This window comes from Apaloderma vittatum, unplaced genomic scaffold, assembly GCF_000703405.1.
Source record: "Apaloderma vittatum isolate BGI_N311 unplaced genomic scaffold, ASM70340v1 scaffold16470, whole genome shotgun sequence".
Lineage (NCBI taxonomy): Eukaryota > Metazoa > Chordata > Aves > Trogoniformes > Trogonidae > Apaloderma > Apaloderma vittatum.
The window spans coordinates 17,036-43,550 of record NW_009694170.1 but is presented as its reverse complement, the minus strand read 5'-3'; the positions used below and the strand labels follow the sequence as shown (position 1 = coordinate 43,550).

At 50.9% G+C, this 26,515-nt stretch overlaps 1 protein-coding gene across 1 annotated transcript in view; it reads left to right on the top strand.

Moving 5' to 3' along the window:
- Positions 1 to 13,300: 13,300 nt before the first annotated feature.
- Positions 13,301 to 26,515, top strand: part of LOC104271901 (netrin-1-like) — a gene marked incomplete at its 3' end in the record, with an annotated part of 18,203 nt that continues 4,988 nt past the window's right edge. Inside the window, exons 1-2 of the mRNA XM_009866729.1 lie at positions 13,301 to 13,379; positions 13,556 to 13,744. Coding sequence (XP_009865031.1) covers positions 13,301 to 13,379; positions 13,556 to 13,744 — 268 coding nt within the window. The remainder of the gene's footprint in view (positions 13,380 to 13,555; positions 13,745 to 26,515) is intronic.

The following is a 26,515-nucleotide window of genomic DNA, read 5'->3' as shown; positions in this document are numbered from 1 at the left end:
AGAGAAGCAGAGGGACAGCCCCAGGAAGGCAGGGGCCGTGTGTTTTGACTTTACGCCATCAAAGTTTGCCCTAAGTGACCCTTAAAAGCGTGCAGGTAGCTGCAGGCTCTGGGCTGGGCAGTGAAGCGCTGCTGCTTTCCCAGGTGCATCGTCCTTGCCCGAGAAGAGCTGTGGGGCTTGATTTGGTGGCTTTGCTTCACAACTGAATACAGGTCTGCCTGCTTCATCCTGAGTGATGCTGGGTCAGTGGGATGACTCCCAGCCTCTCACCAGCCCAGGGATGGGCTGAGCTGAGCGGAGCTGGGAGCTAAACTTCCTTCATGGGATGTCCTCTGGTGCTGGCAGAGTGTGTCCGTACCCACCCTTTCCCCTTGTCCTGCACCACCGAGCGTTTTTACCAGCAATGCCCTCAGGAGTATGCTCAAGCACAGGCTTAAGGTAGAGGAGACTGCTTGAAGTCCTTGCTCTACATTGCCCAGTAGGTCCCATGACCTCCAAAATACTTGTATTCCCGGCTCATCAATTCCTTCTGTGAGGAGCCTAACCCCTCTACAATCCCACGCTATAATCGTTCTGTGCCTTTGTTTCACCATTTATAAAAGAGGATAATAGCTCCTCGTGAGGATGAGCTCATGCAGACCACGAGGCTCCTTGAGATGTTGGCATCTAAGGAGCACCAGGGCTGCTGAGGCATCAGGTAATAGCCCATCATTTATAGCAGCCCAGACCTGTCTCGGGGGTGAGCTTTCAAGCAGACTGTCACTAGTCAGCTGCAAAGCAGGTGAAAGGAAAAATAACATATTCCATGGCAAACAAAGGGAAAGTGAGAAGGTGAAATAGCATGATCCAGACGGATAGATGTGTGGGACACCCAAGCTGACAGCTTCTCCCTTGCAGAGGGTGGGATATGACCTTTTAATGTTCACAGGTGCCAGGGTTTTGATGTTAAACACTGCAGGACAGCGCTTCTCGGTCCCGTTCACACGTGGGATCTCAGTGCTGCCTTCTGCAGGGACATCCACAGCAGGCAGAGGATGCTGTGCTCATCCATGTCGGCCTCCCCAACCCAAATCAACATTTTTGCCCAGAGTCTGCTATGGAAAACCATTCACAGTAGCACTGCTCCCCTGATAAGCAGGATAAGCCTGTCAGCTTTTGATAAAACCCCAATCTCCAAGAAAACAAAACACACCAACCTCACAGGGGAGTCCCAGGAGTGCCCAGCCTGGCCTGGGAGCACCGGGCAGAAAGCTGCTGTCCCGCAGAGGTGAGGTTAGCAGGGCAGGTTAGCTTGTCCCAACACCTCTGTGAAATACTTTCATGTCCTCGTGATGAAAACACTGATTGGGAGGTCAGGCACATAAGCCGGAGTTTTCCTTCTTTCTCAGATCTCCCGATAGTGTCCAGGTGATAAGATAGCTCTGTTTACTCGGGCTCAGGCAGGGCCACAAAGCAGAGCTTTGTCCACAGCCCTGAAGGTGATAATCTCATTGAGCAAACACAGGCTCTTCACACCTGCACCGTGTTTCAATAGACAGCCCTGAGCCAGTACTGGGTCCAAGTTAATGTGGGATGGGTGGTGGATGCTCGTCCCATCAACCGACTGCTGGGATTCGTGCATGGGATTACTTGAGTGCAGAATTATCTTAGATTTTAGAAGACTTGGAAGCAGGATTAGAATCTATCTCTGCTGAGTTTTCCAAGGTAGAGCTAAATTTTTGTACTTCATCTAACATCTTTCTGCAGACCCACAGACAATTCTGACTCCTGCTACCCGGAGTTCTCAACCTTTCACACAACAAAACCCTCCCAGGGTCCCTCTGAGGTATATGCCTGCTTCCAGAAAAGGAAATTGAGGCATGGTGATACTGAGCACCTTGGCCAGGATTACACTGGCTCAGTAGCAGAGCCAAGACAGGACCGTCTTCTGCATTTGGTGGAGGTTGTTCATGCCCCAGAGCACAGGGAAGAGGATGTGCTTGTCACCAGCTGCAGTGGCGCAGGGAAGTCTGTGCCTGTGCCCTGGCAGAATGTGCCTGGAGAGAGGCAGTGGTGGGCAGCGGTGGGCTGCTGAATTTTGGGGTGCTTGTAGAGGAGGAACGAGGGCAGAGCAGAGGTGCCAATGATCCGCTTCCCACCTTCCTCCAGGCACACATGGAGGGATGGATGGCCTCTGTTTTCATGGTCACTGTAGGATTGATTAAATGGGGATTAGGCTACTGCATTTTATTATCATGGCAGGCAGGTGTTGTGTTGGTGCCTAGCCCCAGGCTCCTGGAACTATGTTTGCCATTTAGACAGCAGTCTCAGCAGAGCACTTTGCAGATTCCCAGGGGCTCAGACCCCTTTCAGGGTTGTTGGTGGGTGAACCAAATCAGCCCGAAGTGAATAGGGAACTTCATTCCCAGAAAAACAGAGAGAGAGGCACAATATGAAGGTCAAGACTTATTTTGGTCTTGATCTCTGCTTTTGAAGACACTGGTTCTTCACTGCACAACAGATGATGCCTGAAACCTATCCTATGGGTCACTCATCTATTTTGCAAAACATTAATTAACCCAAGGGGCGCAAAACATGTTCCAAAAAAAAGGATGACTGTCAGTCTCAGCCCCAGCAGCTTAGGATGGCTCAGGCTCTCTTACCTGCACCCATGTGTCCTCTTTCGCATAGCCAGGGCTTTGCAGTTGGGGATGGCACAGGCAGAGATGAGTTTTTCTGCCTTTCCTGGTCTGGCCTCTGGGCTGGGAAGCAGCACTGTGCTGGGGAGCATCTCCTCACCAGGAAAAGAGCCACCAGGCAAAAGTGTCTGAGTCCAGGCTGTGTTGCATGGAGCAGGAACAGCCTCTCCACGGCAGCACAGATGCTCGACCCTGCTCTGCCGGGTGGAAACGAATGCTCTGAGCTGCCAAGTGGTCCCCTGAGCCAGCTCAGCCTCGGAGAGAAACCAAACCCCTTTCCTGAGAGCCGTCATCTGTCAAGCTTGTGTTACTGTGTGGCACATCAAGTGGCCAAGCTGAGGTTTGTAATTTACGGGGAAGGGGAGGAGACCGTGGCGAGCGCTCCCAAAACCATCCTGTGCTCCATCTCCCAGTGCGAGGCAAGGGCTGGAGCAGCATCTACAGGCTCAGGCAGGACCATCTGCCAAACAGGTCCACAGCTTGGGACAAAACAGAGGGGACCATCCCCTGGAGAGTCCTTATCCCTGGGTCTTGTGTCCATGCTGTAACACAGCAGCTCCGAGAGTCACGCGTGGGAGCTGCCTGCAGGGTAATATCCTTTCCCGGCTTCGAGAAGGATGCTGTCTCCTGGGCAGGGGTCCCTTCTTCCTTGCTGGTACAGGGACACAGGGGTCTGGGGGGGTGTAAATACACCGATGCAGATACTGTCACTGTGCGGCAACGAGATGACGTGATCCTGGCAGAGGGGAGGGAAGGTGACATCAAACCGATGGCTGGGGAAGGATGAAAGGGATCCTCAAAGGAGAAAGTGGTGCCGAATCAGCCTCCAGAGGGAAATCCTGTGAGAGCTGGTCTTCTGAGAGGTTTCCGGTACAGAGGAGGGGATGCTGCTGGGTTTGGGGGGAGATGCCGACACACAGCTTCGTGCTGGCCTCTGGCAGCAGCCGCAGGGTCCTTTTGGTAGCGGGTCTGGCTGAGGCCGGTTTAACAATCCCCCTGGCCCAGCTCCAGAAGAGATTGGGAAATGATCTAGGGTTAAAAAAACACAACACGTTCCTGAACATGCTTTGTTTGTTTTTAAACCAGAGCCCTGCACAGCCTGACCTCACAGGCGGCTGAATTAGCACAACCGGCGAGGCAGAGACTGGGCACACGAGTGGCATCATTTTAAGCTGGGTCTGCCCCGGAGGAATCACAGCATGAGCTGGTTTAAAACCACTTTGCATCGCTTTCACCCCTCGGCTGTCAGGAAACCATGGCCAAGTTTGCTCCTTGGCTCCTCAGGGCAGCGATGGAAGCAGAGCTGAGGCAGTTCGTATCCTTGGTCCTTTTAGGCTGAGCAGTTTTAATATAGATTTTTAAATCTTTTGGCCCTTTGCTGGGTTGATTGCATTATCAGGCCTTTTGCATTTTTGAGCAACCTTTGTTCTGAATGTGCAAATCCTTTGAAGATCTGTTTCTGCTGTGACATTAACCCTCAAGTGCTGATACGCTCCTGCACCAGAAATGTAGGAAAACTTACAGAAAAATGTCTTGGGCTAGGGCAGTGGTGACCCAGGCAGTGGGGATGCTGGCTCTTACCCCTTGGTCTGAAGTATCACTTTGAAGTTTGCAGTGATCAGATCCCTCATCACCACGTGCCTTCCTTTGGAGCCGCGAAGGCTCCAGTTTTACAGGGACACGAAATTATTGATGAGACCGAGCACTTGGAGACTAGGATGCTGATTTTGGCACCTCAAAAACATCTGCTCAACCTGCACCGGCTCCTACCTGCCCGTTGGGGTTAGCCGACTGGACAGGTAGGAGGTAATGGTTACTTTGCAAGAGGACCTTTCACCACACCATGGTGTGGAGATGTGGCCACGGTGTGCAGAAAGGTCCTCTTGCAAAGTACCTCAGCCCCCGCAGCGACCGGAGAAAAGCTGCTGCTGAGATCTGTGCCAGATAAGAGGGAAACCACAAGGTCAGAGCCTAAGTGGGTAAATTGTTCCCAAGTGGATTCCCCTGGATTCTAAATCAACATCAACACATAAGGAGCACCTCGGGGGGCAGGGGCTGGTGGCTGTGTGCTTTCTCTGATAACTCGTAGGTTCTCAGGTGAACTGTCTCATTAGCTCCTGCCTTCAGACGGCATCTAGATGAATAACAGGACATAAACAATTCATTTCAGAGATTCATGATCATAGAATCATTTAGGGAAAATGAATCATAAGGGAAAAGAGATCATCGAGTTCAACTGTTAACCTGACACTGCCAAGCCCACCACTAAACCATGTCCCTGAGCACCTCATCTACATGTGTTTTAAATACCTCCAGGGTTGGTGACTGCACCACTGCCCTGGGCAGCTTGTTCCAAGGCTTAACAAACATTTCCATGAAGAAATTGTTCCCAGTATCCAATCTAAACTGCAATTTGAGGTGGTTTCCTCTTGTCCTATCACTTGTTCCTCTGGAGAAGTGTCCAAGCCTCCCCTTGCTACAACCTCCTTTCAGGTAGTTGTAGAGAGCCACCTCTTCTCCAACTGGGTAGTTCAATCCCAGTTCCCTCAGCTACTCCATGTCTGACTTTTTCACCAGATTCTTCCAGACCCTTCACCAGTTTCATTGCCCTTCTCTGGATCCGCTCCAGCACCTCAGTGTCCTTGTTGTGGGAACTCCAAAAGTAAACACAGTGTTCAAGCTGTGTCCTCACCAGCACCGAGTACAGGGGGACAATCCCTGCCCTGGTCTGCCGGCCACACTTTTTCTGATACAGGCCTGGATGCTCTTGGTGTTTGGGTCCTTGTTTGGACAAGGACAGCTGCATACGCTGAATGATCCCATCCCTTCTTCTCTTGAAGCTCAAGGGCAGTGGCCATGGTCTCATCCACTCAGCTGGTCACCTTGTGGTAGAAGCAGATCAGGTTAGTCGAGCAGTAGATTATGTCTGTGTAGACTAGAAGCCCTCATCTCCAGACAGCTTTCCAAGTTTCTGTAGATGGAAGACTCCACTCCAATCTCTGCTGAAGAGCAGCATGCTCTCTGGAGGAAGTGAGGGCAATTTGCAGCCCATTTCCAGGCACTTTGAGTAGAACTGTGTGGGCTGCACCAGGGCCTGGCTTGCTTTGTGGTTTGCATCCTGTATTGAGTAAGACTGCTTTTGTCTTGGGATAAAATGCCTTGGGTGAGAGGCCGCCACAAATCTCGGCATTTCAATGCAGCGCAACAGCCTCACAGGTGTCTCACCCATCCTCATTGCCTGTTGATAGACAGTCAGCTGCCTGGTGGCTTTGAAGAAGCCATGCCAGGTCACTGGAGACCTCCCCGAGGGTGCAAGGCAGGAATACACAAACCAGTGGGACCTGGCCAGCTGCGAGCAGCTGGTTGCCACGTGTGCTGGCTAGCGACGGGGAGATCTCCACCACTCAGAGACTGTTAAAATCTGGCTCATAATCTGAACATCTCAGAGCTGTAAATCTCCCGGGAGTAAGTCTTGCTCCTCTGATGCTTCCTGCGGGGCAGAAATGCCATGTGGACAGCCAAGAAATACCTAGTGAGGTTTCGGTGCTCCAGTCCAGTCTGGAACTAATAAATGTGGAAACAGTGATGAAAATATCCCCCTTCCTGAAATTTAAAACCGAAAAACAAAAAACATTTATCAGACCACAGTCAGGTTCATGCCACAGGTTACGTCGTGAGCAGTGTCTGTCGCTGTTGGAACCAGCATCCATTGTGTGGGGGGCTGGAGGGGCGGGCAGGCAGCTGCCACACCTGGTTTGCAGCAGCTGCTGGGTGCTCTCCAAAGAGGTCTTGTGCTATTGGGAAGAGTTTTGGTCTCACGGTACTGAAGAAAAGTTGATAATTGTGCCGACGAAGTAGCCCTCAGTAGCTGATCTGATGGGACTTGTTCTTTCTTCTTTTGGGTTTGACCTATGAGCAGCTCCGGACTTTCTCCCCATATCTGTTCTCAAAACCACATGGCAAGGACCACGTATTGGTTACTGGCTTTGCCGAGCTATTTCCTGCCTGTTTTCGATGGCCTGTACTTGAGCTGGCTGCAAGTGCTGATGGACAACTGGTTTACCATGGACATGCCTGATTTACCCCACATTCATGGGCTGAATCCATCAAGTTGTGCTGTTTAGCATTTACTTCTCCTATCCGCTCGCTAGCATCTGCTGAAAGTTCACCCATCCTGATGACGAGCCTGATGATGGCCGTCGTTGTTGGAGAGCTCTGATGCATGGAGGTGGACCTCACACTGAAGACAGGAGTGTTGGCACTGCCATACTCAGTACCGAAGAGTCCACCAGCAGGACAAGCATCTACTGCCCTTTCTCTACAGGCACGGTTTGGCCAGTGAAAATCAGATCTTCGGGGTATTTAGCTGTAAAACTTCATCAGCTTCAACTGAACGTGTGCCCTGTTTTTCAGTGACTTCAAAACTTGGCCAAGCTTGAGCAGTTCTTCTTAGAGACAGTAAAAGACACATCTCTACCAGGGAGCAATGTTTTCCTTTTTAAGCCTTGGCTTCAAATGTAAGGGCAATAGATTTTCTTTAAGGAAAGAAATCCCCAAATTTGTTAACATTGGCACAACGCTGTATTTTTCACTAGCCTTGTTTCTCATTAGCAGCTGAATCATTTTAGCAGGAGCTTTTCCAGAAATATTCAGCCTGAGTCAGACACTTGGTCTCAAATATTTCAGCCCAAACAGTGAGTCTGGCAATTTTTGACATAAAAGAAAACTAGGGTCTTATCATTGTGAATCTCAGAAAGGCATAAATTTTGCTGTTACTAACTTGGGCTTCATAATTGCAGAGCTTTATTACACTTTGCAGAACCAATGTTGACAGAGGGACATCTCCAGGGCTTCCCAGTCCCTGGGGCACGCAAGGGATTTGGGAACTGGGCAAAGTGGGAAGCGAAGGGCACTAGGGGTGTGCAGCATCCCTGCAGAGGTACCGAGCCACTTCAATGCCAACTCCTCTAGAACTTTGCTGCAGAATTGTAATTCCTCAGGTTTTTCATGTGTGGAGAAGTCTTCTGTTGCTCAACCCCTTTTTGTGCCACCAGGAAGATTTTCTCAGTGTTTTTCTCCCCAGGACCCGTCTCTCTTGCTTCACGTACATTTGCAGTTTGTCCTTTCCTCACTTTCAGAGTTTCTCAGGGGTGGAGAGGGATGAGAGATGTTTGGTCTCGCTGGTAGCAGGTCAGAGTGTGAGGAACTGCCCAAAAAAGCCTTCAGCCCCAGCAGTGGGGGTTGCATCAGTAAGGATGGGGCTTTCCTTCCCCCTGTAACCAGTGTACGCTTGTTTTTGCTGCACGCCAAGTTTGTGGCTCCGGTTTCGCAGGCGATGCCAGCCAGAGCTGCATATTTCATGGTGCGTCCACACACTTTCCTCTGTCTTTTCGTTCTGACTCTCAGGAAAACCCGGAGCCTGGTGCCGACCCTGCGTCTCCCCCTCACAGCCACAACGTCCTGATGGGTTTCCCCTTTGGCGGATTAGCTGGAGCAAACCAAACCCAATTTCCGATCCTCAGCCTTTACTGAGGCTTAACAGCGCACGCGGGTGGATTTTCCCGAGCAGAAGTTTTCGTTTGGTGTCAGCCACCTGGGTCTGTGGTGGGTGGCACTGAGCCAGCAGAGCTGGATCCGGCCGCTCAGTCCTGATGGTTCCAAACTCCCGGAGTCATCCATGGTGGCCGCACCATGCAAGACTTCCCCACCGGTGTTCACCCATGCTTCACTGTTTTGCTGCAGCAAGCACGGACAGAAATCCCCTCCTCAGCTTGAGTAGCATCTGTGTCCCCCAGGAGACATCCCTGCCAGGGTCACACTGCCCAGGATCACCCACTGGGCACAGCCCCGGGGGCCGCTCACACTGGACCAGGGTGTCTAGTGGCATCCAGCAGTGTGGAAGCTCATCCAGTGGCTCCAGGTTCACTCCCGGCTGCTCCAAAACTTCAAACAAGGCAGCAGCGGGCTTGAAGGCACACGATGCTGTAGGGGACCCTCCCGCTGTCTCCGTAGGAGCTTTCTCTTCACCTCTCAGTCCAGCAAGCAGACAGGTCCCTACTGGCTCTGGCTGCTCCATCTCCGTTGTCCCCTGGGAGCAAAGCCCCTTCCCAGACGGGCACAGGCAGGGTGTCCCTCTCAGCGGCCAGGACGATGCACGTGAGACTTGCTCCTGCGGAAGAGAAATAACAGCTCAGGCTGAGCTAGTAATTTTCTGGCAAAAAAACCCTTATCTGGGAAAAGGACAATTTTAAGGAGACTAAGACTATTCATAAATTCAAGTCAAATTTAGAGATTGCTTTCAGCCTCTGGCTTCTCCCATCCTCCCCATTCCCTTCCCCCCCCTCCCTCGAATTATTGTTTGCAAAAATTAAAACAAAATGTTCTGGGGTTTTCGTTTGTTTAAAAAGCAATTTGCATTTTGGAAATTGCCAAAATATAAGTTTTGGAAGGGTGGGGTCTTTTGAAAAGGCAGCATTGTCATTGCTGAATGAAAACCGTGGAGAGGAATGCGTCCTGGGAGACGCAGGGCGCTGGGAAGTGGGACCCAGGGGACACAGCAGCACCACAAAAGACCACAACCACAGCTCCCACCACACAGCTCCAGCCTGCACCTCCCATTCACGTATCTCCTTTCCCTCTCCCAAATGGAAAAACCTGCCCACCTTGACCTTCTTTGATGGATTCATTTGACCAAGGCACTTTTTTTTAATGTGGGGATGCTTCCACTGTAATTTCTTCCCCCAGCTCCAAACCACAGCTTTCCTCTTTTCTGCTCTGACCTTTCTCCAGGTTTCCGAACATCTGCATTTAAGTGCTATCTGGTTATTCATATCAGTCTGGCGGCCCAGGTAGAGACCTTTTGATGAAGCCCTGCACATCTGTGTGCAATAAAACCATCGAACAAAAGGCTTGTGAGGTCTTTGGCAAAACAAAAGAAGGAAGAGAGCAGGAGACAGCAGCACTGAGCTTAGTCGAGCAGCTGAAGCCAAAACCTTTCATCGGAGCGGTCTCAGCACCTGGCTCACGTTTTGCCCATAGCTGGGTCTGCAGCCTGTGCAGGGGTGTCTTCTCCACCACGTGAAAAGCAAAGCATGGGGAGCGTAGGTGATGCCAACATTGGGAGGTGATTTTTATTACAGCAGGCTGGGGAGTTCATAGAAAGAAAAGATGGGTTGCTAAAGAGCCGCTTACTGTGGCAGGGAAATTCAAACTAAGAAGCACTGGCTGGAAATTAAAGCCAGGCCAGTTCATGTTAGGAACGAGGCAAAATGCTTTAGCGCAGCAGGGGATTAACCGTCGGGCCGAGGGAAAGGGTGGGGGGAGCCGCGTTTCCTCAGCAAAGGAAAATGTGGCTGGGTGAGCCGCACACCCTGTCCCCGGCACCCGGGGACTACACACAGACTTGGAGCCAGGATGCAAAAGCACTAGGACCTGCTGCTGGGTCCCTGTTGGTCCTGGTGGATGACTTCCAGCCAGAACAGTGTGCCCAGGCATTGCCCACACTCAGCATCTCCAGGCCCCCACCGCTGGTTTTCTCTGAGGCTGTAGCACCAACGTGGTGGATCCCATCAGGACGTGTCCCAGCCTTGCCCCTAGCAAGGGCTTTCTGACACCTAGACGGGTCATTTATTGCATTGCCTTGATTCTTCCGTCCCTATGCTCAATGGTCAGGAAGAATTAGGATGGCTATTTTTTCCTCCAGTCAGACCAAGCCTCTTCCACTGGGCATCTGCAAACACATCAGGGTACAGATGGAGCTGCTAGCTAGCCCTGGCTGGTGGCCAACTGCGCATAGCATTGGCCACTCAGGACCCAGACACTCAGGGTGAGCACAGGAGACAGTAACTTTAATTAAAACTGCTCTCCTTGGCTCAATTTGGCCCCTTCTATCTGCACAAACAGGTGGATTGGGAGGGGGCGCATGGTGGAAAAGCACCCGTGTGCATGAGGTTAGGAGGCAGTCAGTGCTCAGCAGATGTCCTCAGTGCCCTGGGAGTGCAGGTGGAAGAGGGGACAGAGCCAAGGCTAAGCTGACGTAGCCAAAAATGCTGAGAGGTCACTGTGGGGGGGTGGCCGTCACTCCCCGTTTGCTTGTGGTGCTTGCGGGTTGTCCACAGGCAGGGCAAGTGCAGGAGCTCTGGGCTTGGAGAGAGGATTGACCAGCCCACATCTTCTCCCAGCCCGTTCACTCCCTCCTGAAAGGGTTTATACCCCGAGGCACACACAGTCTTTAAGTCATTTGCTGTGGATGAGGACAGCGGTTTTCAGGAGCTCCTTGCAGCTTCTTGGGAGGTTCAGCTTCTTTGCTTCTTCAAACGCTGGATTTTGCCATCCCTGGAAGACCAATGTAAAACTGATCCCAGGAGCAAGCCTCTGAGCAGCTCCGCACACTCCTCTTATTCCTCTACATTCCCACACAGCTCTGCCCTGGTGAGAGCAGCAGAAATATTTGCAAAGATCTTGAGAAAATCCCAGGAGTTTTGCTTTCCTGGCTTTGCAAAAACATTTCTGCTTATCAAGCAACACAAAGAAATGCAAAGATTTTCACTCACTCTTCGGGTGGGCTCAGCTTTGAATTTGTAAAAGGGATTTGCCAATGCAATCTTGCAAAATACTCAAGTACCAAGTTCAGCCCTCCTAAAATACAAGTTTTAGGAGGAGGTGAGCTTTCATGCTCTTTGGAAAACACGCGTTTCTGCCAGCTTCGAGGAAGAACTCCGTCTTCTGTGAGGCCGTGCCACCCCCTGGAGAAATGCCTCCTTATGTTGGTCAGCAGGGACTAAATCCTGTGGTTTGTCGCACCAAGGGCAGAACTGCCTCAGTGCTTTGGATGATGGGATGTGCCTGCATGGTCACAGGCTACAGCAGCAGTGACAGACCCTCAGTCTGAGGGTCTTAAATATCTTTTTTCCACTACTTGAGCTGAGTCCAGAGGCCGTGCCTTCGCTACAGGTGTAGCCTTGGTGGTTAGCTATCGCCAAGAGGGCATCCTTCATGTGGCAGCCCTGGTGTGCCTCTCTCTCAGCTGGTCCACGCCTGAAGGACAGCTCTGCCCCTCAGCCCTGTGCTTCCTACACGCCCATGGAAAGGGTTTAATCTCAGCCTCTTCGTTACTTCTATGTAAAAAGAGGATTGGGACTTGAAAAATCCCACCCGTTCCCCAAAATCTCACGCGTTCTACAGGGTGAGCATCGCCTCTAGAAGCGGAAAAACCTACGGGGGAGGAGGGGGGAAGCACCCAGTGAACACTCCTGCGCTTCTTTTAGATGCAAATGGGCTGTTCCAGTGCGCTTGCAGGCGTCAGCAGATGTGTCCGTGGGACCGGCTGGATCTTAGAAGCAGCAATTCCCTCTGCATGCAGGAGCTGTGCCTCTGGTCTCCTTGATGGTCATCTCCTGCTTTGGGAGATGACAAATGCACCCACAGGCTGGTGGGCTCGTCTGAGGAGAGGCGAAGCGCAGTTCAAAGCCGTGGCCCCGCTCGGCGTCGGGAATCTGGCTTCGTCACAGCCGGCAAATCGCTCCCGGGCCACTCTTCTCACCATTAGCCCGTGGGTGGCTGCTTCTCCTGCTCTGCCAGCCTTTGGTGGGGTCGTGAGGTTGGGCCTCACCACGTCAACCAGAGGAATTCAGGTTGCAGAGCACGGAGGGAACAGTCTCCATCCTGCTGCTCGGACGTGTCCGGGGCATTTTGCTCTCCCCTTTGCTTTCGCATCTTGAGTTAGCTGGTGATTGTTCCCAATAAATAATCCGGAACTGCGCTGTAATTTTCTGGGCTGAAATTTGATAATTAAGCAAATATAGCACGTCTTTTGTCCTGGGCAAGCACCATAAGGTAAACAGGAAGGAATGAGGGATTAAGACGTCTCCGCTCTAAAGGAAGGTGACAAGCCCAGAGCCGTGACACCTTCGTGCCGAGCCGAGAGGCCCAGCTGTGGGTTGGCATTGCACAGATGCATTGTTCAGGGGTGAAGAGCAAATAAAAGCAAAGGGAAAAGAAAACAAGCTATAAAATTCTCGGCAAAGCCCAGAGCCCCGGCAACCGCCTCTTGATGTTCCCCTGACAGCTCTGGGGAGAGGCAGGCGAGGGGTCGAGCTTTTGAAGTCTTTCAGTTGTCCTTTGCAAAGGGCCCCTGGTAAAATAGCCCCTGTGTTGACATTAGGCTGCATATGGTGGAGAAATTTGGACATCTCCTGGCAGGTTCAGTCACAAGCACGTGCAATCAAATCTGAAGGGGGGGGAATTTTTGGTATTTGACTCACTGGGAGTTGAGCTGGCCCGGTCCCAGGAGTGGGATGAGAGGCGCGGAGGCAGAGGCGAGGTTTTATCGGTGTGTTCCAGGCTGCAGATGTGTAACCGAGCCTTGTGCAAGCACAGGAAGCAAAGCTGGGGAAGAAGCTGGCTAGGAAGGACTTGAAATCACATGTGGAGCTCCAACGCGTGTGTGTGTTGAGACTGGTGAGAGTGGGAATACTGGGAAACTCAGCACTTGCAGCAAAGCTGGAGGAGCAGCCGGGGGGTTGTGCGTTGCCCTTTTCTGACCACAGATGGGCTCCCCGCCTGCAGCCGGCTTTTAATTCACGTTAAGAGTGAGGCAAAAGGCGTTTTTTATGCACGTCATGATGGTGATACGAGGTGTCAGTGACCTCAGCTTCCCCTCCAAAAGCTGGACTCAGCACCTAGCACAGGTCAAGGAGGGATGTGAGTTAGCAGCTGGTTCCCCATAGCCAGAGGTGTCACCAGAGCATCCCATCCCATGACACTCCTGCTGCAGCGGGGCTCCCCGGGCAGGACCTCGAGGGTGCCCAGCCCCACGGGGTTGGCACCGGGGTGTCAGGGCTCGGATGCTAATGGTCTCTGCTCTTTGCTTCTCGCAGCCTGCAACTGCAACCTCCACGCCCGACGGTGTCGCTTCAACATGGAGCTCTACAAGCTGTCGGGACGCAAGAGCGGAGGAGTCTGCCTCAACTGCCGGCACAACACCGCGGGGCGGCACTGCCACTACTGCAAGGAGGGCTTCTACCGGGACCTCAGCAAGCCCATCTCCCACCGCAAAGCCTGCAAAGGTACTTTTTTTGGGGGGGTGGGATGGCCGGGGCCACGTGGCTCCTTCTGCTCTGACCCCTTCCTGCCGTTCCTGCTTCCACAGCTCCCCTTGAACTCCTCCCTCTCCCAATCCAAGACCTTGAAATGACTTTTCTCATTCTCTGCCATTACCTGTCTCCGTGGTCTCCACAGCTTCCCAGTGAGGAAGAAGCCACAGAAATACAAAAAGTCCTCACTGCTGAGGATGTCTTTAAATTATTTCAGGTTTTGTCACTTACAAATCATGCTTCACCTGCTCCGAGAGCCACAGCTCCCTTGATCATCACACATGTAAAAGCAGAGTTGCAAAGGTTCTGAGGTACAGGATTAGATGTAGCACCTATAAATCAGCCTCCTCCTCCTGCTCCCACCCTCCACCGCGGTCCCCAGCAGCGCTTAACCCACCCGCAAAACATTTCACTCCTCAGGACAAGTCAAGAAGAGTAAAATGGGAAACAATTTGATTTTGAACTCAGCAAATGGATTTTTTTGAGGTTTCTGCTGCAACGGACATGAAGGTGAGGGGGGCTGAGGCGAGCACAGCCATAAGAACATATCCTGAAAATGAACTTTTTTAACTCTCAACTGTCTGCTGGAAGAGATATAAATCCCGAACCTGAGACGCAGCTAAAGGGATCAAGAACACATTCAAAAGCCAGATTAGAAGGTGCTGGGATTTCCCACAGAAAGCTTCAGCTCTTTCCTCTAAAGACTCATTTCAACAAGAAATGGAAAGCTTTTTGGCCAGGGCTGGGTAGTTTTGGCAGGAAAGCTTTGGGTGTTCAGCATTTCCAGTTTTTTAATGAAAATGCTTCTCCATGAGTTGGTTTGTGTTTTGGGGTTTGGTTTTGTTTTCCTGCTTTTTTAAAACAGACACTTCTTGACAAAGCAGAAAAAGAAATCGCTTCTTTAGCTTGCCCCACTCCCTCTTTATTCACCTTGTAAAAACTATTTCAGTGAGAGGTTTTTGATCCATCCTGTGCTGAGGCTGCTTAACAAGCTGCAGCTTCAGCCGCGGTGTGGGCTGGTGGGATGCAAACCCAGCCCGTGGCTCTGGCGGGGAGAGGAGCTGCTGTTTCAGGATCCAAGGACCCAGAAAACAGGGATGCAGGGGTGGGGACTGAGCCACTTCCACGGCAGCCCCAACACCCGGCATCCTGGCCGGACCCCCATGCGCGCCCGCGCCTCACTCCCCGGTCCTGAGTGGATACGTGTCGTAATAAAGTTCATATTTCTGCTTTCATGGCCGGATCACAGCTGAAGTAACAGTGCATTAGGTTGAGGCAAACAAAAAGAAATTGTGAAGGCGTGGGCTCTCTGCGAGCGATGCAGCCAGGCATCCGTCACCTCTGGGCAGCGGCTTGCTCGCTGGTGTCCAGAGCCTGATTCTCATTTATCTTCTTGCTCCCTAGAAAAGGTGTTGGGCTGCTGGGGGAGCAGAAGACATTCCTATCCCTCCTCAGGCACAGTTCAATCCTTACCAGGGCTCTGGTTTATTGCCCAGCGTGGGCGTTTTAGGGGATGTGGTGAGATGTGGGGAACAGGAGGGTTTTTTCCCAGGTACAGGGTCACTGTGCCTCCGCAGGGATCCCGGTCCCTAAGGATGGGGAGCAGGAGGGATGCTCACCTGGCAGGAAGGGTGTATCCCATCCCCTGCCCATCCCCAGCTTTTCAGTCCCGGGAAAGGGCAACCCCTGCCCTGTGTTGGCAGTGATGGCCACGCTTAACCCTCTCTGACGCATTTCCCAGGACTTGCCTTGCTTCTGCTTTTCCCAGCTCCCCTCCCCAGCCAGGCAGCCTGCTCCCCGTCTCCTGCCGGTGTATCTGGGCTGTCCCCTGGCCTCTCACTCTCATTGCCCTCTCCGTGGCTGACAGCGCTGTGGTCTTACCCAAAAACCACAGCTGGGTGATGCCCGTAGGTGGGAAACCTCAGAGCCATGTTGTGCCTCAGTTTCCCCAAGTGGACACCCTGGAAGATGCGTGCTGGCCTCCGCGATGTTTTCACGCTGAATTCCCCAGTCGCTGGGTCCTTTGCTCTATTAAATGCTCTTTGCAATTGTCCCTCTCTCATCCCCCTGCCTTCTCCAGCCGCTCCTGCTCTTGAAATCTGAGATGGCCAAATTTAAATAGTTCTCCAGCCCCCCACGGTTTATAACAAAAATGTGGCCATTGGAGCTAACAGATACAAAGGTATGTAATAAATATGCTGGTGCATGAACAGCTCCCCGACTCGCAGGCTATTAGCACGATTTCACAGTAGTTGGAATGGTTTATTGTTGGCGTAATCCACCGTCCTATACAAAAGCGGGCGAAATGAAGTTTCCTACAGCAAAGGCATTCCTTTGAAAACTCATTTTCCTGAGCTCTGTTTATGGCACAGGGGATTTTACATCCTCTCTACTTTTCTTCCTTCAGTCAGGGACTGTTCCAAAGTTGCAAACAGGCATTTTTAAAAAACAAACCCTACCACCTAACGGCTCCCGCTGTTTCTCCATTGATAACAATATTAATTTATCATCTCTCCATCTGCTGATGGGCAAAGCTCTCCCAGAGCCTCATCTCAACCCGACGCGTTCAGAATTAAGGAATTAACCATCCTGTGGCATCCGCTGCCTCCCTGACGACTGCCCACTGTCTCATCTCACCCAGCAGATTGTTTTCTCTGTAAGATTTGATTCTTCCAACCATCGCTTCGCTCCGTACTCGTAACTCAATTAAACAAATGCAGATAATTGAGCCCCGGTGAGCGGCGGAGAGCTGCCGAGGAAGCACTTAACCACCCCGGGAAGCATGCGTGAGCTCCGGGAAACTTGCAGCAAACGCAAAAAAGCTGCCAAAGAGATTTCTGTATTAATTCAGCTTCATTAATTCAGTCTAACAGACACATCCAGCTAAATTGCCTTCGCTCTCCACTTGTGTTTCCCATTTCTCGCTCCATCCTATGCACTCGGTTACGTACCTCAATCCATAATGCATCCAGAGGCAGAAAGTCGTAAAGGAGTGACTTGCTTTATTTTAAATGGTCGGGTTTGGTATTCATGTAAAAAAGTCACATTCCAGAAATGTTTGCACAACGTCCACTTTTTTCTTTTTTTTTCTTTTTAACTCGACAGAAAACAAAACACCGCAAACTTTTGCATGCCCTGCAGGGCGCAAGGTGAGGCTCAGGCAGCAAAAGATGAACAGAAAGTGGAGCTGGGCAGTGCCCTCCTGCCCAGGTGGAGGGCTGTCCAGTTTTCTAATAGCCAAAACTGCAATAATTTTTTAAATTATCTTTTTGATCAATTATCTGAAGTTGTCTTAACAGCGCAAGTGAAGGCGTGAGCAGTCAGGCTTTAAGGATGACTCTTACCCTGATGGTTAAAAGTGATTCAGCCGTGCCACGTTCCTTGCCTGGGTGTTTGCTTCCAGTTGTTTTCTTGCAAAGAAAAACCCACAAAAAACTAACGATAAAAGCAAAAAAAGTTGTCAGCGGTCAGAGATGCCCCGTCGCAGAGCCAGGCAACAGGCAGAGCATGGCACGAAGTCTGCAAACCACATGCAAAGGAATCGATGACAGATGGAGCAGGGCGACTGCGAGAAGTGGCAGCGCTGGGGGAGCGCCAGAGCCTGCCAGGCTGGAGCTGGGAGCCCGGGGGGGACCGCGACTGTTGCGGGTGGGTGGTCGGGCAAACCCAGGGACACTGGTTACTCAAGCGAGGGCTCGGGCTCCCCTGGCGTTTTGAGGTCAGACCGCACAAGTGATCTCTGCCCGGACGGGGCTTCTCGGGCTGGACGAATCTAGTGCTGGTCCATGGATGGGCTCCCCAGGAGGATGCCCTTTGCTCTGGCACGTACATCAAAACCCTGGTCCTGCGCACACTCCTTAGGTGTGAGGGTTGTCCCGAGGAGCAACAAACCCCCAGATACATCTTTTAAACGTCTTTTAAAACTCAGAACAAGGGCGAACTGTTCCTCTTGCCTCGCTTTGCAAGAGCGTGAAAAGCTCCCAAACCGCTGCTTCCCGTTCCTTCTGCTTTCCCTCTGCTCCAAAATGATGTTGCAAGTGAAATTCCACATCTGGGTCCTGCAAGCCTCCGTCCGCTCCCCTCTGTCTGTAAGTCAGGCCCCTGGTGTTAGTTCTTTTGATTAAATTCACTCCTGATATTTGCCAGATTATTGGCACTGAGGTAATCCTGTTGAAACGGAGACTCCGCAGGATTTTGCAGCCTGGCTGCAGAACAGCTCCGCGCTTCGGGGAAAGGATTTGCACACTTTTTTGATGAAAAGCTGACAAATGATACGTGTTATGAATGGGCTTGCGCTGAGGCTGCCAGTGCAAACCCCTCGTGGAAGGGCAGGATTTGGCACCTGGAGAGGTCACGTCCATTAGGACTCCGTGTTTCGGTGAAAAAAATGGGATCGCCTGCCTCCCCCGCGCTCTCGCAGCCCCACGCCCGTGCCGAGCCTGGCAGATTTTTCCATCTGCGTTGGAGGATTATTAAATGGCTTGTAGAAAAGAAAAAAGAAAAAAAAAAAGCACTCCCAGCCTACCTGCCCGTCCAGGCTTGTATCCACAAAGGCTCGAGGCTTTGACGTTTGCTCCCATCTCCATGGGTTCAGCCTCCGGCCCTTGATTTTGCAGGAGCAGATGCAGGTTTTCTTTCTATCCAGCTGCAGACATTTAAGGGGGGACTAAAGCTCCTTGTGCTGCCTGGAGAGGGGAGCAGAGCCCCTGGTGACAGGGACAGTGGGACGAGACCCCATCTCTCTCCACTGACTATAGAGGGAGCTGCGTGACCACCTTAGAGCAGAGAGCTCATTCCCACAAGGCTGAAACCAGGGGAGGTATAACCTCTTCTTGCTGCCTGGAGCCCCACTGAAAAGTTGGGGTGCAAGAGGCATCTGAGGTAAAACCTAGGCCAGGCGGCAGGGTCTGAGGACGGGCTTGCTGCCACCCTACTGGTGTCCCACCGTTGGTGTCCCCTGGGCCGTGTCCCAACGTAGGACAGGAAGATCGGTCTGTCCATGGTGCATCTCTGCAGGTTTCAGTTGTGGTCAACATCCCTCCAGCACTGGAGATGTCCCCTGCCACAATGGTCCCCAGCTAGGTGGGGGGGTGGGCAGGCTCACAGTTAACACATCCCAAAGACTGAAACCCCTAAACCAGGGCTCCCTGGGGCAGCAGGGACATCAGTGGTGGCTCCCGGCAGGCCTCGTGTCCCCAACCTTTCCTTACCTGCAGTGAGTGTCATCACTGCAGGGACCTCATGGCTGCTGGGCTTCAGTGCAGGAGATCTACGCTTGGTGTCCACCTTAGGAGGTGAATCTCCTCGTAAAGAGATGCTCCTCTCCCTAGAGCAACCTTATCTTATCGCCCATCTCTAGCCCAGTTCATTTATGGTTTCACATGGCAAAGTCCAAGGCAATATTTATATGAATTCCCCTCCAGGGATTCATCCTTAATTATCAAACTCCTTCCTTTCCTTTTCTGCCTTTCTTCCTCTTTGAAGACCAGCTGGATCTACCGTTACAGATGAGAGATGAGCCAACTCGTGCTGGCAGGGCTTGGATCGAGTTCTAGTATCAAGGCTTGGTTACCTCTGAGAAATCACATCACGGGAGCAAGTCCAAACTTTCAAGGCATGGATCTGCCAAATGCAGACTTGATTTTCTCCACTGGGCTTGCTCTTCCACTGCTGTGAGAGCAACTTTCTAGCTCTGTTTCTATACTGCATTTGTTAGTGGCTATGCTTTAGTCACCCCCTTTCCTGAAGCCCCATAATTCTTCATATTCTAATTATTCCAAGTGCTGAGCACTGATTTATGGTTCCCACATCTAAAAGTTGTCATCGACAACCCCCAGGGACACACAAACCAGTTGAAGAAAATTTATAGAAATGCAGATTTAAGCTGTCATGAGTCGGTGCATGGAAGTGTCCCAGGGCAGCCCAGGAGGCTTGAGTGCCATCGCCACCAAGTGCCACCAACACCATGGCACCCGCAGGACCCAGGGCAGAGCTGCACCATTCACCCTCTTGGGCTGGAAAGGCCCCAAAGCAAAGAAAGGACGTGATTATTACAGAAACATTTAAACTGGTTTGAGTTTGTTGTGTGAAAACATGGAAAAGGAGTGATTTTTAATAATTTATTTTTTTAGTGAAGGCTTGAGCTCAGTGCAAGATATCTACCTGGCCATGCCAGCTTTTAAATATTCATGATTTTAATGACATATGAGCAGCTATGTCAAATGAAGCAGATGCTACTTTGCAAGTATGGGGCTGTTGGGTCATGGGCTCGACTTGATGATTTCAGGGGGCTTTTCCAGCCTCAACAATTCTGTGATTCTGTGGTTCTGAGCTGGAGTGGGGTTTGCTGCATCGCAGCAGTGGAATATTCCTGTGGCAAACCCAGCGACTGCAACACTCTCTAATTGTTTCAAGCCAGATGGGGCTCCATGTGCCAACCTTCACCCTGGCCTCACTTCCACGCGTGCCTTCCAGTTCCAAGGACTTTCTAATTAAGCCTGATCTATGCGAGGAGCTATTGGCGAGGAACAATCGAATGTCAGAGCCATACACAGCCCCTTCCCCTGGCTTGGGGCAGCTCCTTCACCTCCCACCAGCCCACGGGGTGATGCCACACGCTGGGACATGAAGTTAGGGACCACAGATGTTATGTGCGAAGCGATCATGTTTTTCACTTCTCTGTGTCTCTGACCCTGCGAGTGCTCCGGTGTTGGTGTTGGTTCTCCGATTTGGGGGAAATTAACTGGGCTGAGGGTAAAATCCTGCTGTCTGGTCTTCCCAGAAACTCATCATTGACTTTCTTCTCTCCTTGGCTTATGATCAGGGCCATCTCCCACAATACAGCAGCATTTAAGCAGATATTGGCTTTCAGTGGAATATATTTTAGACAGTCAGGGATCAAAACCTTGATGCTCTGGGAGAGCACAGAGCACTGCTGGAAGGTCCCACCCCAAGGGGCTGGCAGAGTGCGGAGAGGCATCGCAGGGAGGAGGGAGGCTCTTCCATCCGCATCCCAAATGAAGTGCACACGCCGGAGGTCTCTCTGGTCTGCTACAGGCTCCAGAAGTTGGCTTAGAAGATCTTTAATGGGGAGGGGAGAATAAAAAAGGAAGGAAAAAAAGAAGAAAGAAAAGTTTGTCTGTGCCTGGTGATAAGATCAGAGAAAAATCACCTCCTCTCATCTACCCAACTGCTTCATTTCGTGAGGCTTGTGGCAACCTCATCATCCCCAAGACTTTTGCTCCGCTGCCAGATTTGGCTGAAATATTATTAGTGGGAGAATACACTTGTAGGAACCTCATTTCCTCAGGAGCCAGGCCAAAAAGGCATCAGGAGGAGAAAACTTTACCTTTTTTCTCCTTTTTTCCTCACTACAAGTGGTTTCGAACCCACTCTTTCTCATGCAATGTCTCCCACGAGGCAGGTTGAGCCTTATTTTGCTCTAGAGCAGTGAAGACACCATGCCCAGGGGTTGTGTCCCACGAAGCTCCTCTCTCCCTGGCCAGAGCCAGCCCCCGGGGGCTTTGAACAGATTGGACATTTTTTGATGGAAAAAGCAGAAGGGCCGTCATCCTCCGTGACAAAACCCCAGCAAAGCAGGGAGGAGGAAGTCCCAAAGCTTCACCCCTGGGTGTCTCAGCATCCCCACAGCTCTCCCCGGCAGCCTCTCCAGTTCCACGTGAAAGGTGGAGCCCAGAGACAGGGGGAGGAATTTTTCAACTTTTTTTTTCTTTTTATAACAGGAGGATTTCCGAGCATTTTGGAAAGTGCTGCCATAATTGTCTTATTGTCTGTATCACTAATGCCTGCCCCATAGTGCGCCTGCCCAAAAAGTGGATTTATTACCGTGGTTCAAAGCCCCCCCCGGATTAGCGGCGACTCTTGCTCAGTGGAGGCATTGTGGGCCCCGTCTGTTACTTGTTACGGAGAAGACAAAGACAAGGTCTAATCTGTGAAATTTGGCCCAAACCACAGGGCGCCAAAGCCCTTGGCTTCCCCGAGTGCCAGTTGAGGAGGGAGAAATGGGAGAGTCCTGAGAAGCGGCGCGGGAGGAGGGACACGGTGGAACGCCAAGAGATTATTTGGCTTTGCCTGATAAAAGGGGGAATTCATTTTCTGCTGGCAAGGAACTTTTAAATCTCCGAGAGAATGTGCTGGGGGACATTGGGCATGAACATGATCCTTTGGAGAACTAAATCCAGTTCACAATATCGCAGACGAGCTGACGATCTCGTTGCAAACCAGTTAACGGTTAATATTTAAAGCCATTATTAGTATTCAGAGTTAACACAGAGCTATTTCAACCTCTCGTTCAGGTTAGCAAACTAGCCAGGGCCAGACTGGGTGGATACACACTAAATATTATGTTTTCTCTTCTCTGTGACACAAATCTGTGGGATTTGCAGGACCTGCAACCTTTGGTGGCGATCCTCTGCTATTAAGTGTGGTCTTGCCCATCCCTGCGGGACCCTCTCCCGTCTCACAGCTCTCCTCACCCATAGATGAATAAACGGTGTAGGTGTGTGAAGGAAGGAGGACCACTTGTTTTGAATTATTTCCCCAAAGGAGCCAAAGCAAATCTGCTAAAAATTATTATTAATAATAATAATAATAATTTTTAAAGCCTGCCCAGGTAAGGTTTTTGGGATGGCTTCAAAGCTGGGGTGGATTTCAAGGTGGATTACAGCTACGGGGGGACAACCCACCCCAGGAATTCCTCATGCCTCACACTCCCCAGGCAGATGTGTACACTGGAGTCAGGATTTCAAGTGCCCAATTTAGTGAAGGCAGTGGAGGAGGAAAAAAAAATAAATTTACGACTACAAAAAAGCTCGTTTAAGGAACGATGCCTGAACCATACCTCTAAATACTAAAACATAAGACTGAGTGAAATATGTTTGCTGCATCAGGATGACACAGGCTCTGCTCTTCAAGCAACAGGCAAATTTTTGATATTTTCCTGTTTAAAATATTTGCAAAATCAAAGCGTCCACACGAGAAGCTTGATTTTGATGCATTATTTTTTACCAGCTTAAAGCTTCTGTAGCTGCATTTTTTTTACTCTGGCTGAAGTCTTTGGAGGAAAGAAGGAAAGCAACCGAAAGGAGGCAATTTTGGCCAGGATTCTGGAAAAGCATTTAAAAGCATGGTTAAATATAAATGCGAACCTAAAGCACATTGGCTGCGTGGGACTTCAATTCATACTTGAAACTGTATTTCCTGAAGAAGGTTCTTTCTCAGTACAGGAGCCTTCATCAATGACTATTGCAAATTAAAGTGGGTTTTTTTCAAGTTTGAGGCACTGCTGTTTTACTGCTTAGTGCACGGTGAAATGTAAAGCATTTCAGTTGTGCTTTGGGCTTTTAGGTTTAGATTTTTTAGTTTTTTAGATTTTTTTGGCCCTGCAAAGCGTTGTCATGGCAGGTACAGTGTGACAAGAAGAAACCTGGTGAAAAAAAACTTTTCTCTGTTGGCCCGACAAATGAATTTTTCATCATTCCAAAACCCTCCCAAGGAAGGTGGTAACTCTTCAAAAATGCAGGTCCTTTCAGGTACCTTCTTAAAAAAAAAAAGAGATCACACTCCAACAGAGCTAAGCCTGGAGGTTTGTCCCTCTGTTGACATCTCAGCACATGTGGTGGGGTGGAGATTAGCAGCTGGGAATGCCTCCAACCAAAATTCGGGGCAGGGGGGAAATATTTGCATTTTTATCGTGCTACCTGCCAGTCTTCAGTGGGACAGGGACACCTTCAGCAAGCTCCACCGCTTCTCCTTTCACATCCTTTCCTGGACAGCCCCACGATTTGCTTTGGGGTCCATTTTTCAGTTCCAAATCTCAGCCCAAGCACAGAAAGGCCCCGTTTCTGCCTGTGCTTGAACAGACCGTGGTCTGCCTCAGGAGATTCGTGCATATAATAGTGACCTGCCTTGGAAGCTTCAGACAGAGATATAAAACTCGAGGACAGGCTGTTTTGCAATAGCGTGCCCCCAGGGGAAATCTCTTCCTAACTGCAGGCAGCTAGTAGCTGGCTTGGAGTGCTTATATCCGTATATATATTAATCCCAGCTAATGTAACTACAGATGTTCTCATTCATAGCCCTATCTAATCCTGTTGGGCCCTTGCCATGGTGTCTCGTAGCATGAGTTCTACGAGTTAATTACGTGCGGTGCAAAGAAGCGTTTCCTTTTATCGTCGAAAAAGGTTGCCTTTTTACACGCCTTGAATGTCCCTTTGTTCCTGTGTTTTAAGGACCAGTGAAGAGGAGCACCTGTCTGACCTTCTCGGTGCTGCGCGTTGCTTGGCATCCCTCCACCGTCTCTTGGCAAGGCGTCTCTAATCTTTTCCGTCGCCCTCAGATGGGTGCCTCTCCGTGCCTTTCACTCCCGTTCCCCAGCTGAGGACGCACTCTTGATTTCTATAGTGTCGTGATATTATACTCAGTGTTACTCTCTACCCCTTTTCATCACGCAACCTACTATCTCGTTGCTCTTCTGAGCTCCGTTGCAATCAGCCAGATGTTTCATTGACTCCTAGATCTTTTCCTGGAGTGGCTGCGGTTAATTGGGACCCTTCAGCGTGGATGAGCCATCCTGTTCCCTCCTTCCAGTTACGCCTCCCGCTGTGCTCTGGTTTTTCTCTGCTAGCCCCTCACCCATTCCAGCCAGTTTGGGTCGGGCTGGTGGAAGACCTCTGCTATCTCCTCACGCTCAGACCAGCTGAGCTGAAGGTGCTCACCTAGAAATGCTTTTCGCTCCCTGCTTTCCAGGTCATGGTTATTAGACAAGAAAAAATCAGCTTTTGTGGGAAGAGGCATCCCACTGCTACCCTCATTCCCCACTAAAACCTCCCCGTGCGCTCCTGCTCCTTGTTTTATTCTCCACAGTCAGGTTTTTAAGCACAAAATCACTGTCTTTCACAAGAAATTCCTGGACATCTCTGCCACAGGCACCTATTAAATATTTTCCTTAAAGACTTTCTGAAAGGACCAAATCACAGCAGTTATTTTCCTTCCCCTCGATGCTGTGTGACCTAAAGACACGCCGTTTTCTTGCTCCGTTCCCGTTTGCTCCTCTCCAAACTCACTCAAGGCACCGTTTCATCCTCCTCTATGGGGTGATCCTTGTAAGCCAACCATGAGGATTTCAGATATTTTCCACTTTATTTTCCCTAGAGATGGCCCTCCTTTCAGTGAGGTTTTCCCAGCCTGGTTGCCTCGTGGTCTCTGCTCAGCGCAGGGGACTGCTGAGACCCTGCAGTGGGTGACAGACAAATGTTTGCACCTGGGGAAATCCGGGAGTGGAACTTTGTGAATCAAAAGATGCCAGTTAGAAAGGCAGTGAGGATGCCAAAGGGGTGTTCGCACCAATCACACCCCTTTTTGCGACTCTAGTGAGGTCTTTCCTCAATTTAGGGTTACAGCTCGAAGGAATTTGAACTCTACGGGAAAAATCAGCATTAACCACCAGCAGCCCAGCTACTCCATGGCTGGGGAAGGAGAAGAGCCTGTAATTGCTGGCTCCGAGTGTTTGCACTGGCCAGGGAACTGCAAATTACCTTTAATTGCTTCTAATTGCTGGCATTGATTCAGTTCCTCTGGGACAGGGACTGTGAATGTACATCTGCAGACACCGCTGAGACCACCTCCTGCCTCCCCTCGTCGGGAGGGTTGAGTTGCTGCTGATGGGGAGAGTTTTCTGGAAGGTAGAAAAGCCAAAATCGGGTCAAGCATCCCAGGAGCTGGCGTGCTGCTGCCCATGTAGTCACCCCAGGCTGGTGGGCTCCCGCACCACAGCGAGGAGTTGGGGACTGGTGGCAGAAAGCCCATCCCTGCACCCACAAATGATTTAACCCACCATGGAGGGAGCCATCTACCATCAGCCAGGGGCTTCTCCTGGTCCTGGTGGGGTCCTGGACCAAGAGTTTCTGATTCCCAGCTCCTCCGCCACTTCTCTACCCTGTAACCTTGGGCACATCACGTGTGTCCATGGGGACACAGTTAATGTCCTCGTGCTGCAGAGCCCTTGCAAGAGCCCAGCTTGAGGAGAGAGTAACCACCTCAGAGAGATACGGCTGTAAAAATAACCACGGCAGCTTTGGACAGGCTGTGTGGAGGCATTACCTCATGATAGAAGGAAGCAGCAGCATCGCTATTTATTTGTGTGATGTCCAGAGGCGTGATCTGTGCTCTGCAGCCTGTCCTCCAAGAGCCTGATTCTGTAAATCTTACTCATCACGAAGGCCTTTTTTTCCCTCTTTTTTTTGACACCCCCACCTCCCCTCGGCCAAGTGGTCCCACTGAAATCAGTGCAATCCATTCACATGGGGGAGGATTACTCACAGGATGGAGGTTTGCAGGCGATGCCGGAGACCAGCCCGGGGGACGCCTGAAACATGAGGCATGTTCCTCCCCATCCTCTTGCCCTTTGCCTCTTCTTGTGTAACCCTTCCCTGATTTGCTTATTTTGGTATTAACTCCTGCCTCTCTGCTCTTCTTTAACTCTTTTCTGTCCTGATACTGCTTCAGGCTCTTACCTAATGTTTTTTTATTTCTTCTCCCCTAGCTGAAGCCATCCCTTGGGGCTGCAGCGTGAGGGTTTTCCCACCTAAACGTCGCTCTGCTCCATGCACTCATCACCAGCCACACTTAGTTAGAGCTTTTCCAAGCAAAACTGGCTTTGACACAAAAGCAAATTTTCCGCTACGGGCAGCTGATTCCCAGAGGCAGCTCAACGCAGGGGTGGGG